Source organism: Triturus cristatus, chromosome 3_2, assembly GCF_964204655.1.
Source record: "Triturus cristatus chromosome 3_2, aTriCri1.1, whole genome shotgun sequence".
NCBI classification, from domain to species: Eukaryota; Metazoa; Chordata; class Amphibia; order Caudata; family Salamandridae; genus Triturus; species Triturus cristatus.
In genome coordinates, this window is record NC_140584.1 from 301,985,704 (window position 1) to 302,007,567 (window position 21,864).

Below are 21,864 nucleotides of genomic sequence, written 5' to 3' on the forward strand. Positions count from 1 at the left end.
TTTATGGAGAATGGATAAGCGTTGTTCCTCCGAAGGACACAACCTTGCGTGAAGTGTGTCAATGGTAGCACCTAAATAGTGCAACTTCTGGACTGGTATTGACGCGGACTTGAGAAAATTGACCTGAAGGCCCAAACAATGGAGGAGATCGCAAGGCGATTTGAAATGTAATTGTGCTTCTGGAAAGGTGGACATCTTGATTAAAAATGCCAGTCTGGACAGACCTTACTGTCTAAGCAGGAGAGCTTTGTGAACATGTGGAGTGACACACATGTAGCCACTTCGCAGATTTCAAGGATAGGTACTGCGCGTGTTAACGCAATCATAGCAGCCTTGGCCCTGGGGGATTAGGCCCACAAGCCTCCATGAGGTTGCTTCTTAGCCAGACTGTAGCAGACCTTGATGCAAAGTACAATCATTTGAGAGATGGTTCTCTTTTGCACAGCCCTGCCTGTTTTCACTGCTGTGAATAAGATAAGAGCTGGTGGTCCTTGGTATGACCAATGTAAAAAGAAAGAGCTCTATTTACTTTTAGACAGTGGAGCCTCTCCTCTTCCTTGAAAGAATAAGGTGGATCGAAAAATGTCAGCAGCATGATGTTTTGACTGACGTGAATGATTCCTTACCTTCGGTAGGAAGGAGGCATGAGTAAGAAGAACCAGTTTATCCAGGTAAAATCTGGTGTATGGAAGGTTCATTGAAAGAGCATGAAGCTCATTCACCGTCCTGGCTGATATAAAGGTCACTAAAAAGACCATTTTAAGAGTTAGAAGTCTCAAGTGACAGCTGTGTATGGGCTCGAATGGGGAGTCCATAAGAAATGTGAGGACCACATTAAGGTCCCACTGGAGCATAATGAAAGAAGTAGGAGGGAACAAATGTTGGAAGCCTTCAAGAAAACGTATCACTACAGGTAACTAAACGGCGAGGGCTGATCCAGCAATCACTAAAAATACAATGATTGCAGAAATAGAAGCTTTAACGGTGCCCAAGGAAAGGCCGAGCTGCGCTAACGAGAGTGCCTCCGACAAAGAGAAAGAAAGTGGATCAACGTGTTGTGAGGAACACCAAGCCACAAATTTGTACCATAAGCAAGCGTGTACAGTATTTACCGAAGGACACCTAGCTGCCAAGAAGACATCATAAATCTTAAAGGAAGATCAAAGGCATTCAACTGTCGAGACTCAATCTCCACTCGTTAAGGTGGAGTGTGTGCAGGTTCAGCTGAAGGACCCTGCCCTGCTGCTACGAAAGAATGTTCTCCTGAAGGAGTATTTTCCAACTGAACCCTAGTCCTTTGGGTTAACCAAGGGTCCCTCTCTTTTTTAATACATTCTCCTGAAGGAGTAGCCTGATCGGAGAACAGATGCCAAACTCTTCTTGCCCAGTCTGGAGCCACTAAGATGGCTTAGACTCAGTTGGTCCTGATCTTCTTGAGAACCTGGGGCATCAGCGAGAACGGTGAAAAGGCATACAGAAGTCACGGTTTCCAGTATAAGCAAAACGCATCTCTGAACAGGATCTGCTTTGGAAACACCAATGTGCAGAAGCACAGAGTTTGCGCGTTCTCAGCGATAGCAAACAGATCAAGCTAAAGTTCTCCCTATTCTCAGAAGAGACCATGTGCCACCTCCGGATATAGATGCCATTCGTGATCTGCAAGGCATCGAAGGTTGAGTTTGTTTGCCCTGGCTTTCAGAGACTCTGCCAGGTGCTGCACGACCAGGAAAATGTCCTGGTGCTCCAGCCAAGTCCAGAAGCGCAGAGCCTCCTCACACAGGGTCCACAACCCTACTCTGCCTGGTTTGATGCAATAGAAAGCAGTGCTGGGCGTTGTCCGTGAACACCTGAACCAGTCTTCCCTTGATCTATGGGCAGAAGGCTTTCAATGCCAAGAGGATGGGCTTCAGCTTCCGAAGATCGATATGGTGCCAAGATTTCTCCTGAGACCCGAATGCTCTGTTCTCCACCTCTCTCAGGTGGCCGCTCCAACCCAGAAGTGATGCATCAGTCACCACTGTCAGCACAGGGTGGGAAAGGGAGAGAGGCATGCTGCTGATCCAATCGTGGTTCATCAACCACCACTGCATATATTTTGCAGTCTTCTCTGAAACCTAGACCAAGTCAAAGAGATTTGGCTGGCGCTGTGCCGCCTTGGATTTCAGATTCAACTGCAGAACCCGCATATGCCATTGAGCGTGCTTCCCCTGCAGGTTGCAGGAGACCATCAAAACTAGCAGCCTCAGAGTCAGTTTCACCAGACACCAAGACTGAGGGTTGAATCATCAAGATCATAGCCCGAATGTCGTGAAATCTCTGCTCCAGAGGATAGGCGCAGAACTGCAACATGCCCAGAATGGCAACAATGTAAGGGAGCGTCTGATAAGGAGTCAACATGTGACTTCAGCATGTTGATAGGGAATCCTGACGAGTGTACACGGTTTGCTGTACTCTCGAGGCTGGCGACGACTGCTTGAGACAAGCCCGTCTTCAACAGCCAGTCATCGAGGTAGGGGAAGACTGGAACCCCCGACCACTGCTGGTTTAATGCAACAACCGCCATCACTTTATTGAACATCCAGGGGGCACTGTTGAGGCCAAAGGGGAGCACAGCACACTGGAAATGCTCCTGGCATACTGTGAACCGTAGATAACACCTAAGGGCCTGCAGAACGAGAATGTGGAAATATGCATCCTGGAGGTCCAAAACTACTATCTAGTCTCTGGGGTCTACGACAGACATGACCTGAACCAAGGTGAGCATCTTTAATTTCTCTTTCTCTAGGAAGGCGTTGAGAGAGTTTAGAATCTAAAATAGGATGGCTTTTTTTTTAGCACCAGAAAGTAGCGGGAGCATCAACCATTCCCTACTTCCAATGCTGGCACCCTCTTGATGGCTCCTTTGGCCAGCATAGCCTGCGTTTCCTGACAGAGCAAGAAGAGATGATGCTCCATCAGCAGTTCTGAGGAAACTAGCAAGGTAGACTGTGTTTTCAGAAATGGAAGAGCATAACCCGGATGCACGATGTGGAGCACCCAGTTGTTGGGGGTTATTGCTTGCAACTAGAGCAGGTGGTGCCTGATCCTGCCACCAGCAGGATAGGTGTGCTGTGTTGAGGACCCCCAAAAGAGGTTTGGGAGCTGTGGCAGCCGGAGGGGCAGAGTAATGGACAATACGCTGGCTGTGGGTTCCAAGTCCTCTGTGGGATCCAGATCCCAGCCCCCTAATAAGTGAGAATCTTGCTGGCATGAAGGGTTAAGGATGTAATTGCTGACTCGCATGGAATCCCCTGCCACAGAAGGGCCGAAAGGAGGATTGCTGCTATTGATGGGATCTGGCCGTGACTCAATTCTCCTTAAAATGCTCCAGCGCCATTTCCGATTTATCTCCGAATAGGTGGGAGCCGTTCAAGGGCATGTCTATTAGGTAAGATAGGAAATTCTCTGAAGACCCCATCGATGTCAGCCAGGCATGGTGGCGGAGTGCCACAGTTGAAGCCATGGTTCTGCATAGTGAGTCAGTGATGACCGGTCCACAATGAATGTTGAACTTTGTTGGGTCCTGGCCATCCATCAGCGCATGGTTCAAGATGTCTCAGCCCTCTTCGGGAAGCAGCTGCGTATATAGGGCTGAGTATATCGGCCCATCAACCGCAATTCCAGGTTGGTGGAAGAAAAGATCTTTCCAAAGGTATCCAGCCTCTTTGATTTTCTGTCTAGTAGAGTGGTAGGAAACGTGCTTGTATTATGTTCGGTAGTCGAGGCCTGCACCACTAGGCTCTCAGCGGGTGCAGGGTGAGGTAGGCCGGATTTCTGGGAGCAGGGCAATGGCGATGAGCAATCATTCTGTTTACTGGCGCCCCCAGGAAGGGTTTAGCCCAGGCTCCCAGAACAACATAGGTGAGGGTCTCATTAAAGGGGATCAGGGGCCCTGCAAAGCTTCCTCTTGGTTGAAGCACCTCTGTCAAGACGTTGGTCTTTCCACAGAGGGTAGCTATAGGTAAAGGAGCTCTGCTGCTTTTCGCATCACCACAGTGAAAGACAATTTTTCCTCCAGGGCAGGACCCAGAAGAGAAACCAGGGCAGAATCTGGGGATGTGTTCAGACCACTGGCGTCACCCAGCTCCTCGTCCAAGTTTTTCCTCCTTCAGGAGGCCACAGCCCTCTTCATCACCAGGCCCCCCTGTCCAGGGCAGGATGATGTAATCTGGACCGTGACGGTGGTGAGGCGGCACCGCCGTCGCAGAGCAGGATGTTACTCTTCAAGTGGCGCTAGTGGAAATGGCTACACACTATAATCAAACTGCCATAGGTCACAGCACAACCCAGTCACAGTGCTGTTTCAAAAAGTGTGTGCTTCATTGCGGTGTAGTCATTTCTTCCTTTACAATCCTTTAATGTCTAACAGCTGGTGTTCCAGAATTGCAGTTTATCATGCTTGCTTTCCTTTCTGATGCTAATACAGCTTTGCAGAGTCACACGTGATTTATAGAGGTCTCCACTCTCTTTCAGTGACTCATGTAATTTTTATTTTTCAATGATTCCAATACTTTATGTTACAAATACTGTGCTCTTTTTCCATTAATTCCATTGCTCCTACTTTCTAACCTGGTTGCATTTGCTTTATTTTTTACCAATCCCTACGCCTTTTATTTCGAACGGATATGCTCATACATTTTGATTGATCCCCTCACTCGCTTTTTCGCCAATCCTTACATTCTTCTTCAGCAATGCAAACACTATTTTATAACACCCCAGGCTCACTTTTTCACTGTTCATGTTAAACTTTTGCACTGATGCCTGCATACACTGCAGTACTCTTTTTCACCAATGCCAGCACTCTCCCTTTCCCACTGAAAGGGAGTCAAGAATGTTCCCCTTTCGGAAATATGTAAGATTGCAACTTAGAAACCAACTCATATGTTCACCAGACAGTGTCTAGATGAATATTCCCAAGCTCATATTTGGGTAAGTCAGGCAACTTTAACCTAAAGTTTCCTTTCTTTTTCTGCATGCCTTACTTGTAAATATTTTTATTTCTTTTATTGATTACCACAAAGTGGAGATAAGGTTGCTACTCTAATCTACGTTTATGACTATCAGTGAGAATTGTATGATGCAGATAAAAATATTACTTGTAATCCTAGATCTGCATCATAGGCATTCTAACTGAAGTCATAAACAGCGGAAGTTATAGCTACTTTAGGGCATAAACAGTGTAAGTTATAGCTACTTTAGGGTATGAATTATAGGTACTTGAGATAACTATAACTGGTGGAATTCAGTGGTTTGGTTTTAACAATAGGTTTCAGTGAATCTCGATTTTTTTAAATGTAAACTAGGATGTCTAAGTCCACGAGCGCCCAACACCCTGCTTTTGCTGTCCCCCGGATTCGCAGATCCACTGGACATTCTGCAGGTGTGGATCAGAACATCCCCTAATGGGCAAAAGAATATTCTATTTTTAACTTTGATGCCAGGGTTGTCCCTCTGGGACCTCACATAAGGCCAAGGGGGTCAGGCTAACCTTACCCTGCTCCCTTTTGCCTTATTACTTTTGTTGTTTAGGACTCAGGGACAGAGTCCCGAGTCCTAAGATGATAGGCTCAACTTTTCACTCAGGCTGTGACCAGCAAATTAGAACGCACAATTGGCCTTGCAGACCCACCGCAATTAGTCGCAGTCAACCAATCACAGCAAGGCAGGATCTGCAGATCCTTCAAGGTATGAAATCTACATACATTTTGAACTTTTTTACAGCAAAGTACAAAAAGCATGCCTTCTGGAAAAAGGTCTAGCTTTCTGCCACATATGGAGTAATTCTATTCAGCCCTGTGAAATATACTGTTATTGACAGTGTACCACTGAAGCTTAGGAGGGGGTAATAGGAAAACAGATCTTAGAAAGTTAAGAGTCTAGGTATATCCTGGATATGGACTCAGTAATTGTATAGAGTCTTTGAGTGAAATGGACATTAGAGTAAATAGTAATGCATGAGTAGATTTATTTTGGTGACATTTTATTTTCATTTAAGGAGATGCAATTATTTCGTTATGATCATCTAATAAATGCACATTATGATTATTTGGTCTAGATTATCCTATTGTTCTGCAATAAAAACGGTTTTAAAAAATAAAATAAAAATTGACTCAGCACAAAATACACATTTCAGAACGGTGGGAATGATTGCAATTCAAGCTAAGTTATTTTTTTCTGCCCACTTGCACTCCCTTGATTCACAGCAACAACCTTCTCTACGTGCATAATATAATGTGCACTAGCATGAAACGACCATGTTGATAACGTGCAATATTATTGTTATTAATGAGGTATCTAATGTTGATGATCATTATGATTGGTGTAGTTTATGGATACCTCTTGCACAGTTCTGTTATTATGAAATGCACACTCCAAGATAGCCGAAATGCATATTCCCAGGCCAAGTCGGTTTTTGATATTTTGTGGTATTGTATTAAGCATAACTAAGTGAGAAAATATGGTGAACGATAGCAGACTAATGGATGAAGCAGGCTGGCTGAAAGCCACTATAAGTATATTGTATATAGACAGACAATTGCCAGACCTAAAAAGGGGTCAGTACTGGGGTAGTGGGAAACCTGAGGGCTTAACGACCTAATGGCAGCTGTGTCTGGCTTATATTAATTTGTTCAGGCTACTCGACTGAAGGAGAGATCCATTCTAAAGGAAGAGGGACCTACTTGATTTTCTCTCTGATGTTGAGGAAACATGAACACCTTCACAGGGATGAGCAGTTCCCAAGAAAAAGTAGATATTGGCCATTTCGATTCACTAACATGGACAAGTACCCACTCTGTTCCACCTGTGTTTTTAAATTATGTCGTCTATTTTCAGGCTCACGCCATTTATTTCCTCTGCCAGGGTAGCAGATTTAGCCATTCCTCCTTCCTTAAAAACATGAAACTGTGGCATGAAAGAAAGAATAGGCATCCAGTGAATCATTTAATACATTCATAAATACAGCAATAAATGCAAACAACATCTTAACGCTACCTGAAAAGCAATACACATAAGTGTATTATTGTGCTCTATACAGAGTAAGTATATTTTGGACTCTAAAACACTGTCAATCCCTCAACTTAAAAGTTAAATTGCAGCGGAGGCTTGTTCTATGTTTCACTTGTTGATTAAATCATATATAATTTCTCAAGAAATCTGTTCAAGAGTCCAACACTAAACCTGCCTGTTCTTTTAAGAACCCTAATTAAATCAACTTAAATAAATATGTGCATAAATATATATATATATTTCATAGCCAATTCATTATGCCCTAGTCTACATGCTCCTAATTTACATTTACATAGACCTCACCCTCTGTTATGGTTCCACACCCTCTGTTATGGTTTCAGTGCCTCCAGTTCTCATAGTCCTGAACATATCCTCCTCAGAGAATAAGTACAGCCAAGCTACCCCTTTACCCCTAAAGGTGCTTCTCTTAAGAGCATTATGGACTCAGTTCGGGAAGCACCTCAAGCCCCTTTAATGTACTCACCAACCTAGAGTGCACTGTTAAACCCTCAGTACTTTAATTGCTACTTCACCACAGCACTCTTACCACTTCCGCTTCATGTAGGCAGCAGCACGGTTGCCATATAACATGGCATTGCGAGGGGCTTTCTGTGTGGCTTGACTATACAGCTCGATGGCGAGGCTCCATTGCTGGCGGGCGAATGCATCATTGGCCCTCTGTTTCACCTTTTCCAGAAATGGTGGAAGTTCCACCTGCGCACTAATGGAATTAAGGGGAAGACTATGTATGAGAGATGGTAGAATGGAGGAAAAAAGACAAGAGGTGATGACCAACAAGGTGGAGAGTTGGAAGGGGGGTGAGGGGAGTAGACAAAATGAGTGGATGGGAAAATATAAGAGAGGAAAGATGATGAACAAGAGAAAAAGAAGAAAATGATGGACGATAAGACCACCAGCAATTAAAACAAAACAGAAAATGTAAAAGTTACTTATCTGCAACATTTGTTTCCCAGCATAGCCATGATGCTCATACTCACCAACTGAGAATGAATCCCTTTAAAATATCCATGCTACATAAGATCCCCGCTACTTTACAGTGCAATTAACATTATTCATGGCTTTACTGGCTTCTTAACACGTGAGAAGACGCAAGCTACAGAACTCAGTCAAAACCAACAAAACACCCCCCAACTTTCTTCCGAGGACTGCTTTTATCAGGCATTTTCTTTTAAGGAAAGAAATCAGAATGAAGCCTGTCTTCCCACTTTGTAACAATTCTGGCAGATGAACAGTCAGTCACCTAGGCAAATTGTTCGAAAACAAAATCTACTTTGTTTTTAAACACAGGATAAAGGGTGTTTCCGTTCGTCCTGGTTTTAAAAAACTGTGTATTTTAGTGTGTTTAACCAATGGATAAGCTCCAGGCTGCTCAATCAACCAAGTTTTTCTGGCTGATATTTTAGTCAGCAACGGTACCTGATGGGTGCGGTCTCAGTCCCCTTGCTCATGCTCTAATGTGAAGCAAGTGCAAGAAATCTCCCTTACGTTGAGGTAAAATTGTGTTACTTTTTTCTCAATACCTTTGACATATTCTAGTTTGATGAACCAGGCACACCTTATCTCAATGAACGCGAAGAAGCATGAGTAGGAGTCAGTTGATCTAGCAAAAGAATTAATAAGCATAATCAACAGATAAAATATCTGTTGAGCCACTTGTCCAGGTAAAATGTAAATGTCATCAAATAACTTTTCCATCTGTCAGCCACAATGAGAACAAACCTGGTTCTGACAAGAGGCAGCCATAAATACCAAATCCAAAACATTTTCTGTGAGAATAAGGTGAAAAGAGTGCCCTCTGGAAGAGCAGTATTAGTACCTCTAATAACATTTAATCTTAAATCTCTCTGTAGTGGTTTACTTATATAGTTTCCTGAGAAGAAAGGATGCACTTACTTGTAACTGTAGCAGCATTAGTATTGTTCATGATGTGAATATTCCTCTTTGTCAGGCTCTGAATACCCAGTACATATCAACATAGCAGTTTAGAAGAAACCAATAAACAGTTTATAAAGTTAAAACCTATTCAACTCATTGGTTGGGCTGTTTATTTCTGCCAGTGAGTGCACGTGTTTCAGGTTCCAACCCTGGAGCCCATGCCAATTTTAAAAGTCCAAGAAAGTATTAGAAGTATTTTTTTTCCAGAGTTTTATATAGTGCGAACTTGACCCAAAGGTATCAAAGCGCTTTACATGAGGACCATTTGCATTACGCAAGGACACATTCGTTTTTGTTAGGCACATATTCACCTTGCCAGGGAAAGCAAAAGGGTTTCTTGTGAGTCTACAAAAAAAGACCGATACTGCCAATAACAGTAATTTCTGAATCAGTAAACAAGTCTAGAATTCGACTGTATATTGGAATTTGGAAGGGGCACGTTGAGGATGCCCCTTCAAAATGGTGATTAGTACCCTGATATATCAAATGTTTTAGAGCATAAATCCAGTCTCAAACCATCAATAAGTTACCAACTCCCGAGTTGCAGTGGAAATTATTCGCAAAAGGGAAGGGATCTTTTTTGGACCCATTCCCCTTTGCAAATTGATGTTCAAGTTTCAAGGGAAGTAGGCAGTGGTCCAGGGGACTACTGCCAACTTGTACTGAAACATTTACAAAAATAATTTTAAAGCAGCCCCATTTCCTTTAAAGAAATGGGACTACCTTAAAAAAAAGGTTTCTTTTTTGAAAAGCAATCACAGATATGACGGTGTGCTGACCCTTGTACACCTGTGATTGTGACCAATTGTAGCGAGTCACAAAGAAAGACATCAGTGAGTGCATGTTACTTTTCCTTCTCTTCAGGTCAGATCATATCCATCAAGAGTAATAAGCACTGAAAAGAATAACAAGCTTATCCTCTTAAGGGCAGTAAAAAAAACCATTATGCACTGCTCAAACAGTTTCTCTAAGAGGCCTAAACAACTTGGGGGCCAGTCAGCTCTGGAGTCTGAGTCAAGACAGCAGTGTTTTGTGAATCTTTATCAGGATTTCTAGGGGGCTGCTTAGTAGTTCCATAGCAAATGAGTAGTTGCAGCTTTACCTTAGACAGGAAGAGATTTTGGACAACCGGATACGGTCTTGCTACTCTACACAGCCTGATACAAGAAGAAAGACGGTCCCATCAAGAGACACTTAGACCTTGGTTCTGCCTAGGTAAACTTTGAACACTCTTAAAATGCCTGGCGTGTTAAGTGGGAGAAAGACATTTGAATAAAGTTTAGAATTGAAATGCACAGGTTAACCCCTTCAGCGCGGCGCGGATTACCGCGGTGTGCTGAAGGTTCTATTGCGCGGGCGTGGCCATGACGGAGCGGTTCCGTCATACGCACAGCGCAACCGATGCATATGACGGAACCGCTCCGTCATGCGCATCGAAGGGGTTAATATAGAAGTGCATTTCAGAACCTACAAGTAGATTTAGTTAACATTGAAAAGTTCTCCTTAATGGGGAAAATGCTTTCAATAACCCTCAAGTATGTCCCTGATCAAAGGGAATCTTGGGAATAAAAAAAAACATCTGGGAAATCAATAACTCCTAAGTGTACCTTAAAGGCAGAGAACAGCAATCAACAGCTGGCAAAGTAGAGACAATATGAGAGCCCCACACTGATAAATGCTGTGGTTGAAGATGCACAATCATCAGATGTTCCACTTGAAGTGTAGGAAGATCAGGTCGATGGACCTTTCGCTGTATAACTTTAAGTAGGACAAGATGCTATTGTTTGAAAAGCATGGTCTTCAGGAGACGGTTTGAACTTAATCTGTCTCCCACAGCACCCTATCATATCCGTACAAATAATTATCAGCACTAGCTGCCTCTATATGTGACAGGCGTTTGACAAACCTTTCAAATCAAATGTTCTCCTCAAGAGGGGCGGCTGTTAGTTAAGCTGAGTGTTTCTTAAAGGGATCATTCACTTTGCTTTCAAATAATCGGTCTGTTTGACTGCACACGCTCAATGCCAAAAAAATGCAATATGTAGTCTATAATGCATCATTTTAAAAGTACCCACATAATTTGCTCTTTTTCCACAACATACGTTTAGTGCAGTGTGTCCCAGAGAAAAAGAAAACCACAACCCGAAGTGTACCAAGAACAGTTATAAAGTAAATTCCCAAAAAGATTTGAGTGTTTATTCAAAACAAACAACTACAACAGTTAACTATTAGGCCAATGTCAAAATATCCATTTGTTTGTTTTTATTTGTCGACGATGGTTTGACCCTCAACTTGGTACATGGACCACATCGGGACAGAAGAGTGATATGGGACATCTGGAAGGAATAATCAATAATGAAAATAGGTCTGGAGTGAAAGAACACAAACTTTTTGGGAAATTTACTTTATAACTTATAGGTACACTTCAAGTTGTGGTTCTCTTTCTCAATGGGTCAAATTGCACCACTAAATTTAAGTTGTGCTAAAGAATTTATGTGGATAAGTATTAGTTTTGTATGATAAATTATGGACTAGATATTGCAATTTTTCAGGCATTGAGTGTGTGCAGTCAAACAGACTGATTTGAAAGCGAAGTGAATGATACCTATGAGAACCACTTTGACTAAGAAAGAATCAATGGCACAGGTTCCTATGGGTTTAAAAATGTCTCTTTGTGCAATAGTGGTAGTTAGGCTGAAGCAGGTCTTTGGTATTCAGCTGAAAGAATTCTCAACTCTGGTGGAAGGTTCATGCAGGGTTTCTGTCTGTGCTTTACATTTTTTGATCACCCAGGAAGAATTGGTTTGGATAACCTGTGCTCATATGGGCCAATATCACTGATAAACTCCAACACCAAGATCTATTCTAAAATTCTGGTAGCTCGGCTAGGTGGGGTCAGAGCCCATTTAGTGTCATCCTGGCTTTATACCCAGTAGAAGGACTATCACCGCTATGAAAGCTACGTACTCCTACCTGTTTGCACGGCAACAACTAATGGGGGAAGAGTCGGACATTATAGAAGTGTCGAGGGGGACTAGGCAGGGGTACCCCTGCTCACCCATTTTGTTTGCTCTCTATATAAACCCACTGATTGAGAAGAATATGAACAATCGGGGGATAAAGCCGATTATCAGCTATGGGTTTGAGACTAAGGTGCTCGCATATGCTGATGACATCGCCATTGTCACCACTGACCCCAAAGGAACAATCAGGGAAAAAAGCTATACCCGGAGAATTTGGCAGAGCTTCTAGCTACTCTTAATAAAGGTAAAACACAAGTTATCTGTACAGACAATCTTGCTTTCAAAGACCCACGGCATGTGGACACAGATGTGTATCTTGGAGTCCGCATTAACCCCACAGTAGCAACTTTAGGCAGAATACATTTTGATCCTCTGGTTGAAACAATCTCTACAGGCTTAACACGTATAAACGGGCTACATTTATCAACCATCGGTAGGATCAGTGTTTTAAAAATGACTATGTTGCCCAAGATTTTATACCTTTTCCGGTCGTTACCAGTTGCTATAGATAAAGCAATACTGAAAGTTCTGAATACCATATTCATAAATTTTATCTGGCAGTACGGGAAAGGTGAGGTGATCATTAAAGTATTTGTCTCTTCCACAGAGACTGGGTGCGTTGTCGGTCCCCAAGATCACATTCCATTATTGGGCAGGTCTCCTACAGCAAATGCACATTTTATTTCTTTCGGAAAATGACGAAAGGTCCGATCGGGGGGGGGGGGACAATGTGCACTTCCAAAAATGTATGAACTTGCTCTAGAAAGATAGGCCGGTGGACTGCTGCTGCGGCAGCATAGAGCTGAGTTATTACAAAAAAAGTAATTTCAAGGCAATACTTAATGCCTGGACAATTTGTAGCAAGGTTCGCAAAATTTTGGATCCCAAAACATTGCAGATATACTCCACTGTGGCGTTCCTCCCTTTTTCCACTCCCTTTTTACGATGTAATGGGTAGACAATGGGAGCGGTATGGCCTGACAGCAACTGGGGACCTATATCACCTCGACCAGATATGCCCTTTTAATCATCTGCAGCAAGGGTTCCCGTACACCCAATATTTTAAATACATGCAAATTAGGGGATTCCTCAGCAATTTCAGGGAGGCTATACCCCTAGATAACATATCATTGTTGGAGGTAATCACTCTGGCTGACTGCAAAATATGAAATATTTACAGCATTATGCTGGACAGACTCTCGGATGACCTCAAGAAAACTGAGGCAAATTGGGCTAGGAAGCTTGGTGACACGACGTTGATATAGACAATGCAAAAGCACTAGCCGCAAAGATTTTTTTGTCACCTAGCTTGAAGGCGCAGCATTTTAAAACACTATTTAAACTGTATTTTACTCCTGCCAAGTTGTTTAACTGGAGCAAAAGGACAGACAGTAAGTGTCCTAGTTGTGGGGAAGGCCTGGCCAATTTGATTCACATGTTTTATGACTGTGCCAGGCTACTCCCTCTAAAGTGTGGGCTGGAGCTCTTCTGGTAAGGACTTCTAAGGCATAGGATCAATCTTAGTCCAACCCTAATGATTTTGGGACATGATAGCAACAGCGGCTTGGATACTACCCAGATGTATTTTGGATTTGTATCAGTAGCTGTTGCCGGGATATTAATTGCCGCCAGCCGGAAGGATCCGGATCCCCCCCTCGTTCCAGATCTGGCTGGCCTAGCTGCTGGATATATATCCATATAGGTAGAACCGAGGCACAAGAAACCTATAAAACAAATGCAAAAAACGCAACAAGGAGGCAGGGTAGAAACACCCTGACCCCCTAGGCCTGCTCAGGGGGTCCCACAAGGACCCCCAGGGCCAAAAATGTATTTAAAAAAAAAAAAAAAAAAAAAGATTCGCGCACCCAGCGTGAATTTCGGCCCAGAATAAAAAAAAAATGCACGGGTCTCCCGCGCTTCTTTGTTAATTGGCCCCCGGGGGGGAAAAATCCCGGGGGCAGAATTAAAAAAGAGTGTGGGGGAGTCCCAATCCCCCCCACACTGCCCAGGGGACTGACACCCTCCGGGGCTCAAAGATACTATATGCGGGGGGGCTCACGCATTTATTTGGGATGGGGTCTCTCAGGCCCCCCCAGCCGCGGGGACCGCCTCCCCCCCCCCCCCCCGGGGCAACTTGTCAGTGTGGGAGGGGGGCCACGCGGCCCCCCTCCTAGAGGCTTGAATAGGCCCTGGGGACCGCCACCCCCCAGGACCGGCTCCTGCAGTGTCACGGGGTGCCCACCCCCGGGACACTGTAGTTTGCAATGACAGGGCGGGAGCCTCGTCATTGCAAACTGCTTTGCTTCAAAGCTGATTTCTTTTCCACATGGGGAGCAGCATGTTAGCTGCTCCCCATGTGGGAAAGCAATGCCGGCTCCTGCAGAATGCGGTGAGCTGGCTGGGACCGTGGGGGGATTGGGGACCCCCCGCGGCCCCCAACAGAAGCCAGGCCCTGGGGGATGGGGTCCCCAGGGCCATAAGGGGGGCCACGCGGCCCCCCTTCCCAATTAATAAATAAATAAATAAACAAACAAACAATGGCCGGCCCCAGGGGATGGGGTCCCCGGGGCCTTAAAGTGGCCTGAGGAGGGGGGCTACGCAGCCCCCCTCCATAAAAAGAATACAACATTTTTTTTTTAAAAGGGCCATGCCCTGGGGGATGGGGTCCCCGGGGCAAATTATGGCCGCGGGAGGGTGGCCAAGGGCCCCCTTCCCGATTTTTTTTTTATAAACAAAAATTGGGGGCAGGCCCTGGGGGATGGGGTCCCCAGGGCCCAAAAAATGGAAAAAGAAGGGGGGCTACACAGCCCCCCTCCTAAAAAAAAAAAACAAAAAAAAAAAAAAAAAAGACTGGATCGGCCGGAGGCCACGCCCCCTCCTTACACCACTCTGCAAACGCGCCCCCTGGCGGGTTTGCAGAGGGGGAACTAATTCTCCTTGAATACTGGGGGTCCCAGGGGGCCAACTAGCCCACCAGGAACCTCCAGTATGCGCCAGGGGGCTGCGTTGCAGAGAGGTGTAATGAGGCTACACCCCTTTTTACACCTCTCTGCAACGCAGCTCCGTGGCGCTTACTGGAGGTACCTGCTGGCCTAGTTGGCCGCTAGGGGACCTCAGGATTCAAGGGGACTTAATCCCCCAACTTAAAACGCGCCACGGGGCGCGTTTGCACAGTGGTGAAGGTAGGGGGCAGGGCCTGAGGTGATACTGTGCAAACACGCCATGTGGCACGTTTTAAGTTGGGGAATTGATTCCTCTTCAATCCAGAGGTCCCCTAGGGGCCAACTAGCCCACTAGGTACCTCCAGGAAGCGCTACGGAGCTGCGTTGTAGAGTGTTGTAAAAAAGGGGCGTGGCCTCTGAACACCGCTCTGCAACACAGCTCCCCGACGCATAATGGAGGTACCTGGTGGGCTAGTTGGCCCCCAGGGGACCGCAGGATTGAAGAGGTATTAATTCCCCAACTTAAAACGCGCCACAGGGCGTGTTTGCACACATCACCTCAGGCCCCGCCCCCTTCCTTTACCATTGTACAAATATTCCTCTAAAATCAGCCGAACTGCGAATTCCGATTTACTCAACTGTTATCAGGAGAGAACCCAGGGCTGCATCTTTTAGCGGAGCACTGACTCTGAAAAGTAATTCTAAGCGTACTTACCAGTAACTTGTATTTCCTTCCATAGGAATCCATTGGGTGGTTTTCAGCAGAAAAGTTTCTAAGTGTCCATTTTTGAAACGTACAAAAATTCCTCTAAAATCAGCCGAACTACGAATTCCAATTTACTCATCTGTTATCAGGAGAGAACCCAGGGCTGCATCTTTTAGCCCAGCACTGACCCGGAAAAATAATTCTAAGCAGACTTACCAGTAACTTGTATTTCCTTTCATAGGAATCCATTGTGTGGTTTTCAGCAGAAAAGTTTCTAAGTGTCTATTTTCACAAACTAAAAATATTCCTAAAAAATCGTCTGTATGACTTAAACACAGTCTTTCAACTGTTTACATGAGATTCACCTGTGCTGGATCCAGGATCCACCACTGAGTAAGCAAAAGTAACGATAACACTACTTACCTGCTAAGTGAGTTTTCTGCCATAGGATAACATCGGTGATTCTATGTGAAAAAAGTTTTAAGTGTCAACTTTTAAAATATAATAATGATCCTTAAAAATCACTACTGTAACCAAAACACTTTTACTCAACTGTTTACAGGAGATGTCCAAGGACTGAATCTAGCATCCAGTCCTGTGGTTAGAAAAGTAATCCATAAAGTAACTAATTGCATTTGACTAGAAATTCACATGGAGCTCAATGTTGCTTTGTGTTTGAAATTGTGTTGCCCATTGCAACAACTGTAACTACTGTACTTAAAAGTCTATTGCCTATTTGCAAAGTATTTAAACTAAAGTGTGAGAAAGTATATTTTGTATTGTAATGTATTATGTAAATAAAAAAATAAAATATCTAAAAATAAACAATGTAGTAAATCAGTATAAAAAAATCAGTATAACAATTAATACATTAAAAATTGTCATTTACAAAACCTTTGAAATTCACTGAAAAAACCCCATAGGTTTCAGGCCGGATATAGTTAGGAATTAGCATTTAAAAAACCTTTGAAATTCACTGAAAAACCCATAGGTTTCAGGCCTGATATAGTTAGGAATTAACATTTAAAAAACCTTAGAAATTCACTGAAAAAACAATAGGTTTTAGGGGTGTTACAGTTAGCTGGACATTTCACTCGAACAAAACCATTGAAATTCCTCCGATGTAGTTAGTTGTACTAACTAAATCTCGCGCGCCCGCAATCCACTGCTGATGATGTCACATATTACATCATTCATGACATGGTCAGTGACATCACTGATGACATCTCAAATGACATCACTGATGACATCATCCACGTGACAATCAGATACACCTCATCATACACTAGTATTACCTTTCATCACTCACTGTAAAATAGAGTGCCAGATTTAAAACCATTGACACACCAATACAAGTTTCTAAACACCCACTCAGTGATTCCTAGATCTATACACACGTCTAATCACTTACCTATAGATTCACTCATACATGCTGTCAATGATCAATAGAACACTATCAAATATACTTATACACCTATATCGACATTACACACCAGCACACATCCTAATCACTTATGAAGTAATCCTACTCACTTATGCAAACAATGGATCATACTTACTTTTACTTAGCTATGCACTCATAAAAACACCACTTCATCTATTCATATAGATAATAAATCATCCTTAGTGTGTTATAAAAACACTATTACAACTATACAGTTATCCATACAGTCACTCATATAATCACCGAGTCTTATGTGTACTTATTTATATACACCAACTGACACATACACTGGCTTTTATTTTTCTAGTTTGTTGGACATGTACCATTGAGACATATATTGGCTCATCGCCACACCCATAAAGATAGTCACTCACCCAAACAACTGTTATAACATGTAGGTTTAACTTCAGATACCTACTGAATCAACTATTCACACATCTTTGGGCAGTCACACCCAGACCCGAACCACACACACATTCACTCTCCCATACAAATACTCAGTTGACTAATCAATAAATAATATAGACTTTCACGTAGCTAGTAACCAACTGGTTCACCTCGCTTTCACCATCTCTATTTTAGGGATTTATTTGTTTCCATTTTGCCCTTCAGGGGGCTTTGAACATTCTCTCCTTATTTTCATTCTTCATAAAATTGTAGCTCCTCTGCTTCTGGTGTCCCTGATTCAGCCTTGTCTACATCCAGTAGGCATGCTTTTTTTTCTGTTATTTTTCACTCTGGCAAATGTGTAATATTCTTTCATCCAAATGTATGGATATTTATTCATCTTGGTTAAAATCCCATCTGGAACATCAGTCTTTCAGAAAAAAGTTATGTATTGTTTCCAATTGGTGGAACTTTTCTTTCTTGATTTCCTCCTCTTGTGCTGTGATTATATTTACACACGGGCATCTCCAACGAGTACCTCATGATCTACTGGTAGCTCTCCAGTTACCTGCAAGAAGCTCTCCTGTGTGCAGCCCAGTCAACTAAATTACAAGCTTTTGTTTGGTTGCATAACTATATGCATCCCAAAATTGAATAGCATACATTTGAGACAAAAATGTGCGTATTTTCAGAACTCATAACCTGATCTTTGGAGAAAATTGCTTGAATTCCAAAATATATTTAAAGCGGATATCTGAATGATAAACCATGAGACAACGGGGAGAATTATTACTAATATGATTAACTTGGCGCGAGGGACATTGCAACAATGGTTGTTATGTATTAACCATGTAGAGGCATTCCATATTGATCAAGCTTTTTTCACATTACTGCTGGTAATCCTGACTGATGCACCGAGGTGAACATTGCAGTTATTATAGCATGGGGTGGAAGCTAATGTAATCGTGACTGACGTGCTCACTATTACTACAGTAAAATCATTAGTAGCGCAGTATGATTTTCACTTAACATAAGTAGCTCTTAGTGAACAGAACCTCCAGGATTTCACGATTTGCAAGAAAATTTGCAAAATAAGCACTTTTGTAATAAGGCCGCGCTTTTTACAAAAGGGTTCACGAAATTTGGAGAATGCCAAAACATTTGCCCTCCCGAAATGTCAGAGCAGGCCCAGCGTCTTCAGCAGCAGAGCAATTCTTTCTATCTTCTTCATGATTGGCACGAATATCCAAAACCATTAAACAATGGTGTTGGAATCTCCGTCAACCACTGGATGGCGCCATACCCCAGCTAATGCAGCAAGTACCCCGAATGTGTACACTTTGATGTACCCTGGCCTTATTCCGTATCGACATCCCTGACTGCCGCTTTTTAGGTCTCGGCCTGACTTAAGCAGCGCATGCGCTGAACTCGTCATACGAGGCTTCTTGGAATCAATACGATTCCAGAAGCCTCGTCCCTGCTCCGCCTTCAGCTTTCATTCGTGCGCGTCGTTTGGCGTCACAAATTATGCCTAAGGCAGTGCAATGATTGTATTAAAGGCATGTCAATCCTCCCTTGTTGCCACCCTGTCTCCTTTTAGGCACGTCCACCGGGATTGGATCTTTTACCCGCGGCGTTACACTTTTGTCTTCATTTACTGGGGAAGCACTATTTGTTTCCCCTTCCGTCTGTCTATCTCAGAAACACGTTGCTTAAATGTTGCCGTCTACCAGAATACCAATCTCTCACCCCGTTTCCCCCTTCTTGCGATTTGGCCCCCTTTCCTTTCAGTTCCTGTTACGCTGTAATGTCGTCTATCCCCCTTCCCTCCACATCAGTCCCACAAATGGTTATTTTATTAACGTGTGGTATGCATTTTTTTATTTAACGTTCTGTGCTCTCTGAGTCAATTCCTGTTGCTGACCAGACTGAGAGTTGGTTGCCGTGTCAATGATGTGGCTACAAATGTACATTGCACTAGTGCACTTAAAGGTACCATTGTGGGGCTTGTTTGTGTTTACTCCCGAGCCGAGTCATTCGACGTAAACCCCAGCCAAGGCACAGTTGTGCGCAATGAAAGAATAGCCCACCCCCTCTCCTCCCCGATCCATTAAGCAGCCCCGCCCCTCCCTTTGTTGGACGGGCTGTGCTTGAGCACTACCTTTGTTGGCCTCGGTTGCTTGAGCACTACTCACATCTCGATGGGCTTCATTTAGAGTTTGGAGGGAACTAGACATCCTCCCATTTCAGGAGGACAGTCTTAATTCGGAGTACAATAATCGGCTGAATTTTCCGGCTATCCATGTGGGGGAGGAAATTCTTCCGGGTGCTCCTACTTCGCATTTAGATTTTCTTTCAGAAACCAAAGGATTTTCAGACCCCTCCAAACTATCGATGAGTCCTTGGGAATTGTTTTCAGTGCACGGAGAAGTTCGTTTTGTAACATTTATCTGTTATGCAAGCAGACATGTTATTATTGCATCTCCTTTCCGATGTTGCTGTGTATATAACCCGGGCCTTGTTGCTGTTGACTAATGCTCTTTTAAATGCGTTTCTACAGATGATTACTTGCCTGATTACTGTGTATTTTCATTTTGTGTACATTTAATGTATAATCATTTGAATTCACTGCGCTATAAACTACTTGGAATGCTTGTTATGTGCTGGGTTTTGCTTTTATCGGTCCTCAGTTTTTCTTATTGTTAGTCTTGATGTGTTATTGTGCTTTTCTGTATATAGAGACTATTGTTACCTTTGGATTGTGCTGGGTTCCGTGGATTCTGTGGTCATCAGTTAGTGTTGTTGGATTTTTGGAGGCCGGTGCAGATGGGGCTCTTTCGCTGTTCACCGTTGGCCGACCCTGCTTCTCATCTGCTGCTGTTTCTCTTGACCTCATAACAATGCTACTAGTACTGATGTCATGTTTCGTAGCTATTCACACATGGCAAATCCTTCTTCTTGTAGAACTAGTTTAATGCTCAGATGGTTAATTTATTGCATTAAACGTTTAGTAAAATTGACCACATTAACTTGCACGCTCATCTGAGATAGCACTGTGGGGATAAAGGCTGGGCAAAAGTGATGGACACAGCTCTTCATCACTGTAGTTTGTACTTTATGTTGCTGAGGAGTGACCACTCAGCACCTCTTTACTTTTCAGATAATAACACTGGCAGGTAGTTTTAATATGGGAATTGGAGAGCACCTACACTTTTGGTTAATTTTAGAAGTAGGTTAGATTTCACTACTTCAATCAATCAAATGCACTCAGTCAATGATGTGGCTACAAATGTACATGACGCTAGTGCGCATAAAGGTACCGTTGTGGGGCTGGTTTGTGTTTACTCCCAAGCCGCGTCATTCGACGTAAACCCCAGCTAAGGCACAGTTGTTCGCAGTGAAAGAATAGCCCACCCCCACATCTCCTCCCCGATCCATTAAGCAGCCCTGCCCCTCCCTTTGTTGGCCTCGCTGTGCTTTCACTTCTGCTCTTGTCTTTTAGAGCTGCTGCCCTGGGGCAGTGACACAGATGTCCCTCAGAGATAGAGGCGTGGTTTCATCTTCAGAGCCTACTACTCTCCACTACTCACACTCCACATCTCACTCTCCACATCTCACTCTCCACTACTCACTCTCCACTACTCACTCTCCACTACTCACTCTCCACTACTCACTCTCCACTACTCACTCTCCACTACTCACTCTCCACTACTCACTCTCCACTACTCACTCTCCACTACTCACTCTCCACTACTCACTCTCCACTACTCACTCTCCACTACTCACTCTCCACTACTCACTCTCCACTACTCACTCTCCACAACTCACTCTCCACAACTCACTCTCCACAACTCACTCTCCACTACTCACTCTCCACTACTCACTCTCCACTACTCACTCTCCACTACTCACTCTCCACTACTCACTCTCCACTACTCACTCTCCACTACTCACTCTCCACTACTCACTCTCCACTACTCACTCTCCACTACTCACTCTCCACTACTCACTCTCCACTACTCACTCTCCACTACTCACTCTCCACATCTCACTCTCCACATCTCACTCTCCACATCTCACTCTCCACATCTCACTCTCCACATCTCACTCTCCACATCTCACTCTCCATCTCACTCTCCATCTCACTCTCCATCTCACTCTCCATCTCACTCTCCATCTCACTCTCCATCTCACTCTCCATCTCACTCTCCATCTCACTCTCCATCTCACTCTCCATCTCACTCTCCATCTCACTCTCCATCTCACTCTCTACTACTCTCTCTCTACTACTCTCTCTCTACTACTCTCTCTCTACTACTCTCTCTACTCTCTACTACTCTCGCAACTCTACTACTCACT

General features: G+C 43.7%; 1 protein-coding gene across 9 annotated transcripts in view; it reads right to left on the reverse strand.

Moving 5' to 3' along the window:
- The window catches only part of WDTC1 (WD and tetratricopeptide repeats 1), a 475,018-nt gene that overhangs the window by 98,775 nt on the left and 354,379 nt on the right, over positions 1 to 21,864 (reverse strand). For 5 of the 9 annotated variants that reach the window (XM_085647694.1, XM_085647696.1, XM_085647693.1 and 2 more), the window contains one exon: positions 7,595 to 7,789. In XM_085647694.1, coding sequence (XP_085503820.1) covers positions 7,595 to 7,789 — 195 coding nt within the window. The remainder of the gene's footprint in view (positions 1 to 7,594; positions 7,790 to 21,864) is intronic. The other 4 variants (XM_085647700.1, XM_085647701.1, XM_085647697.1 and 1 more) reach the window with 1 other exon arrangement.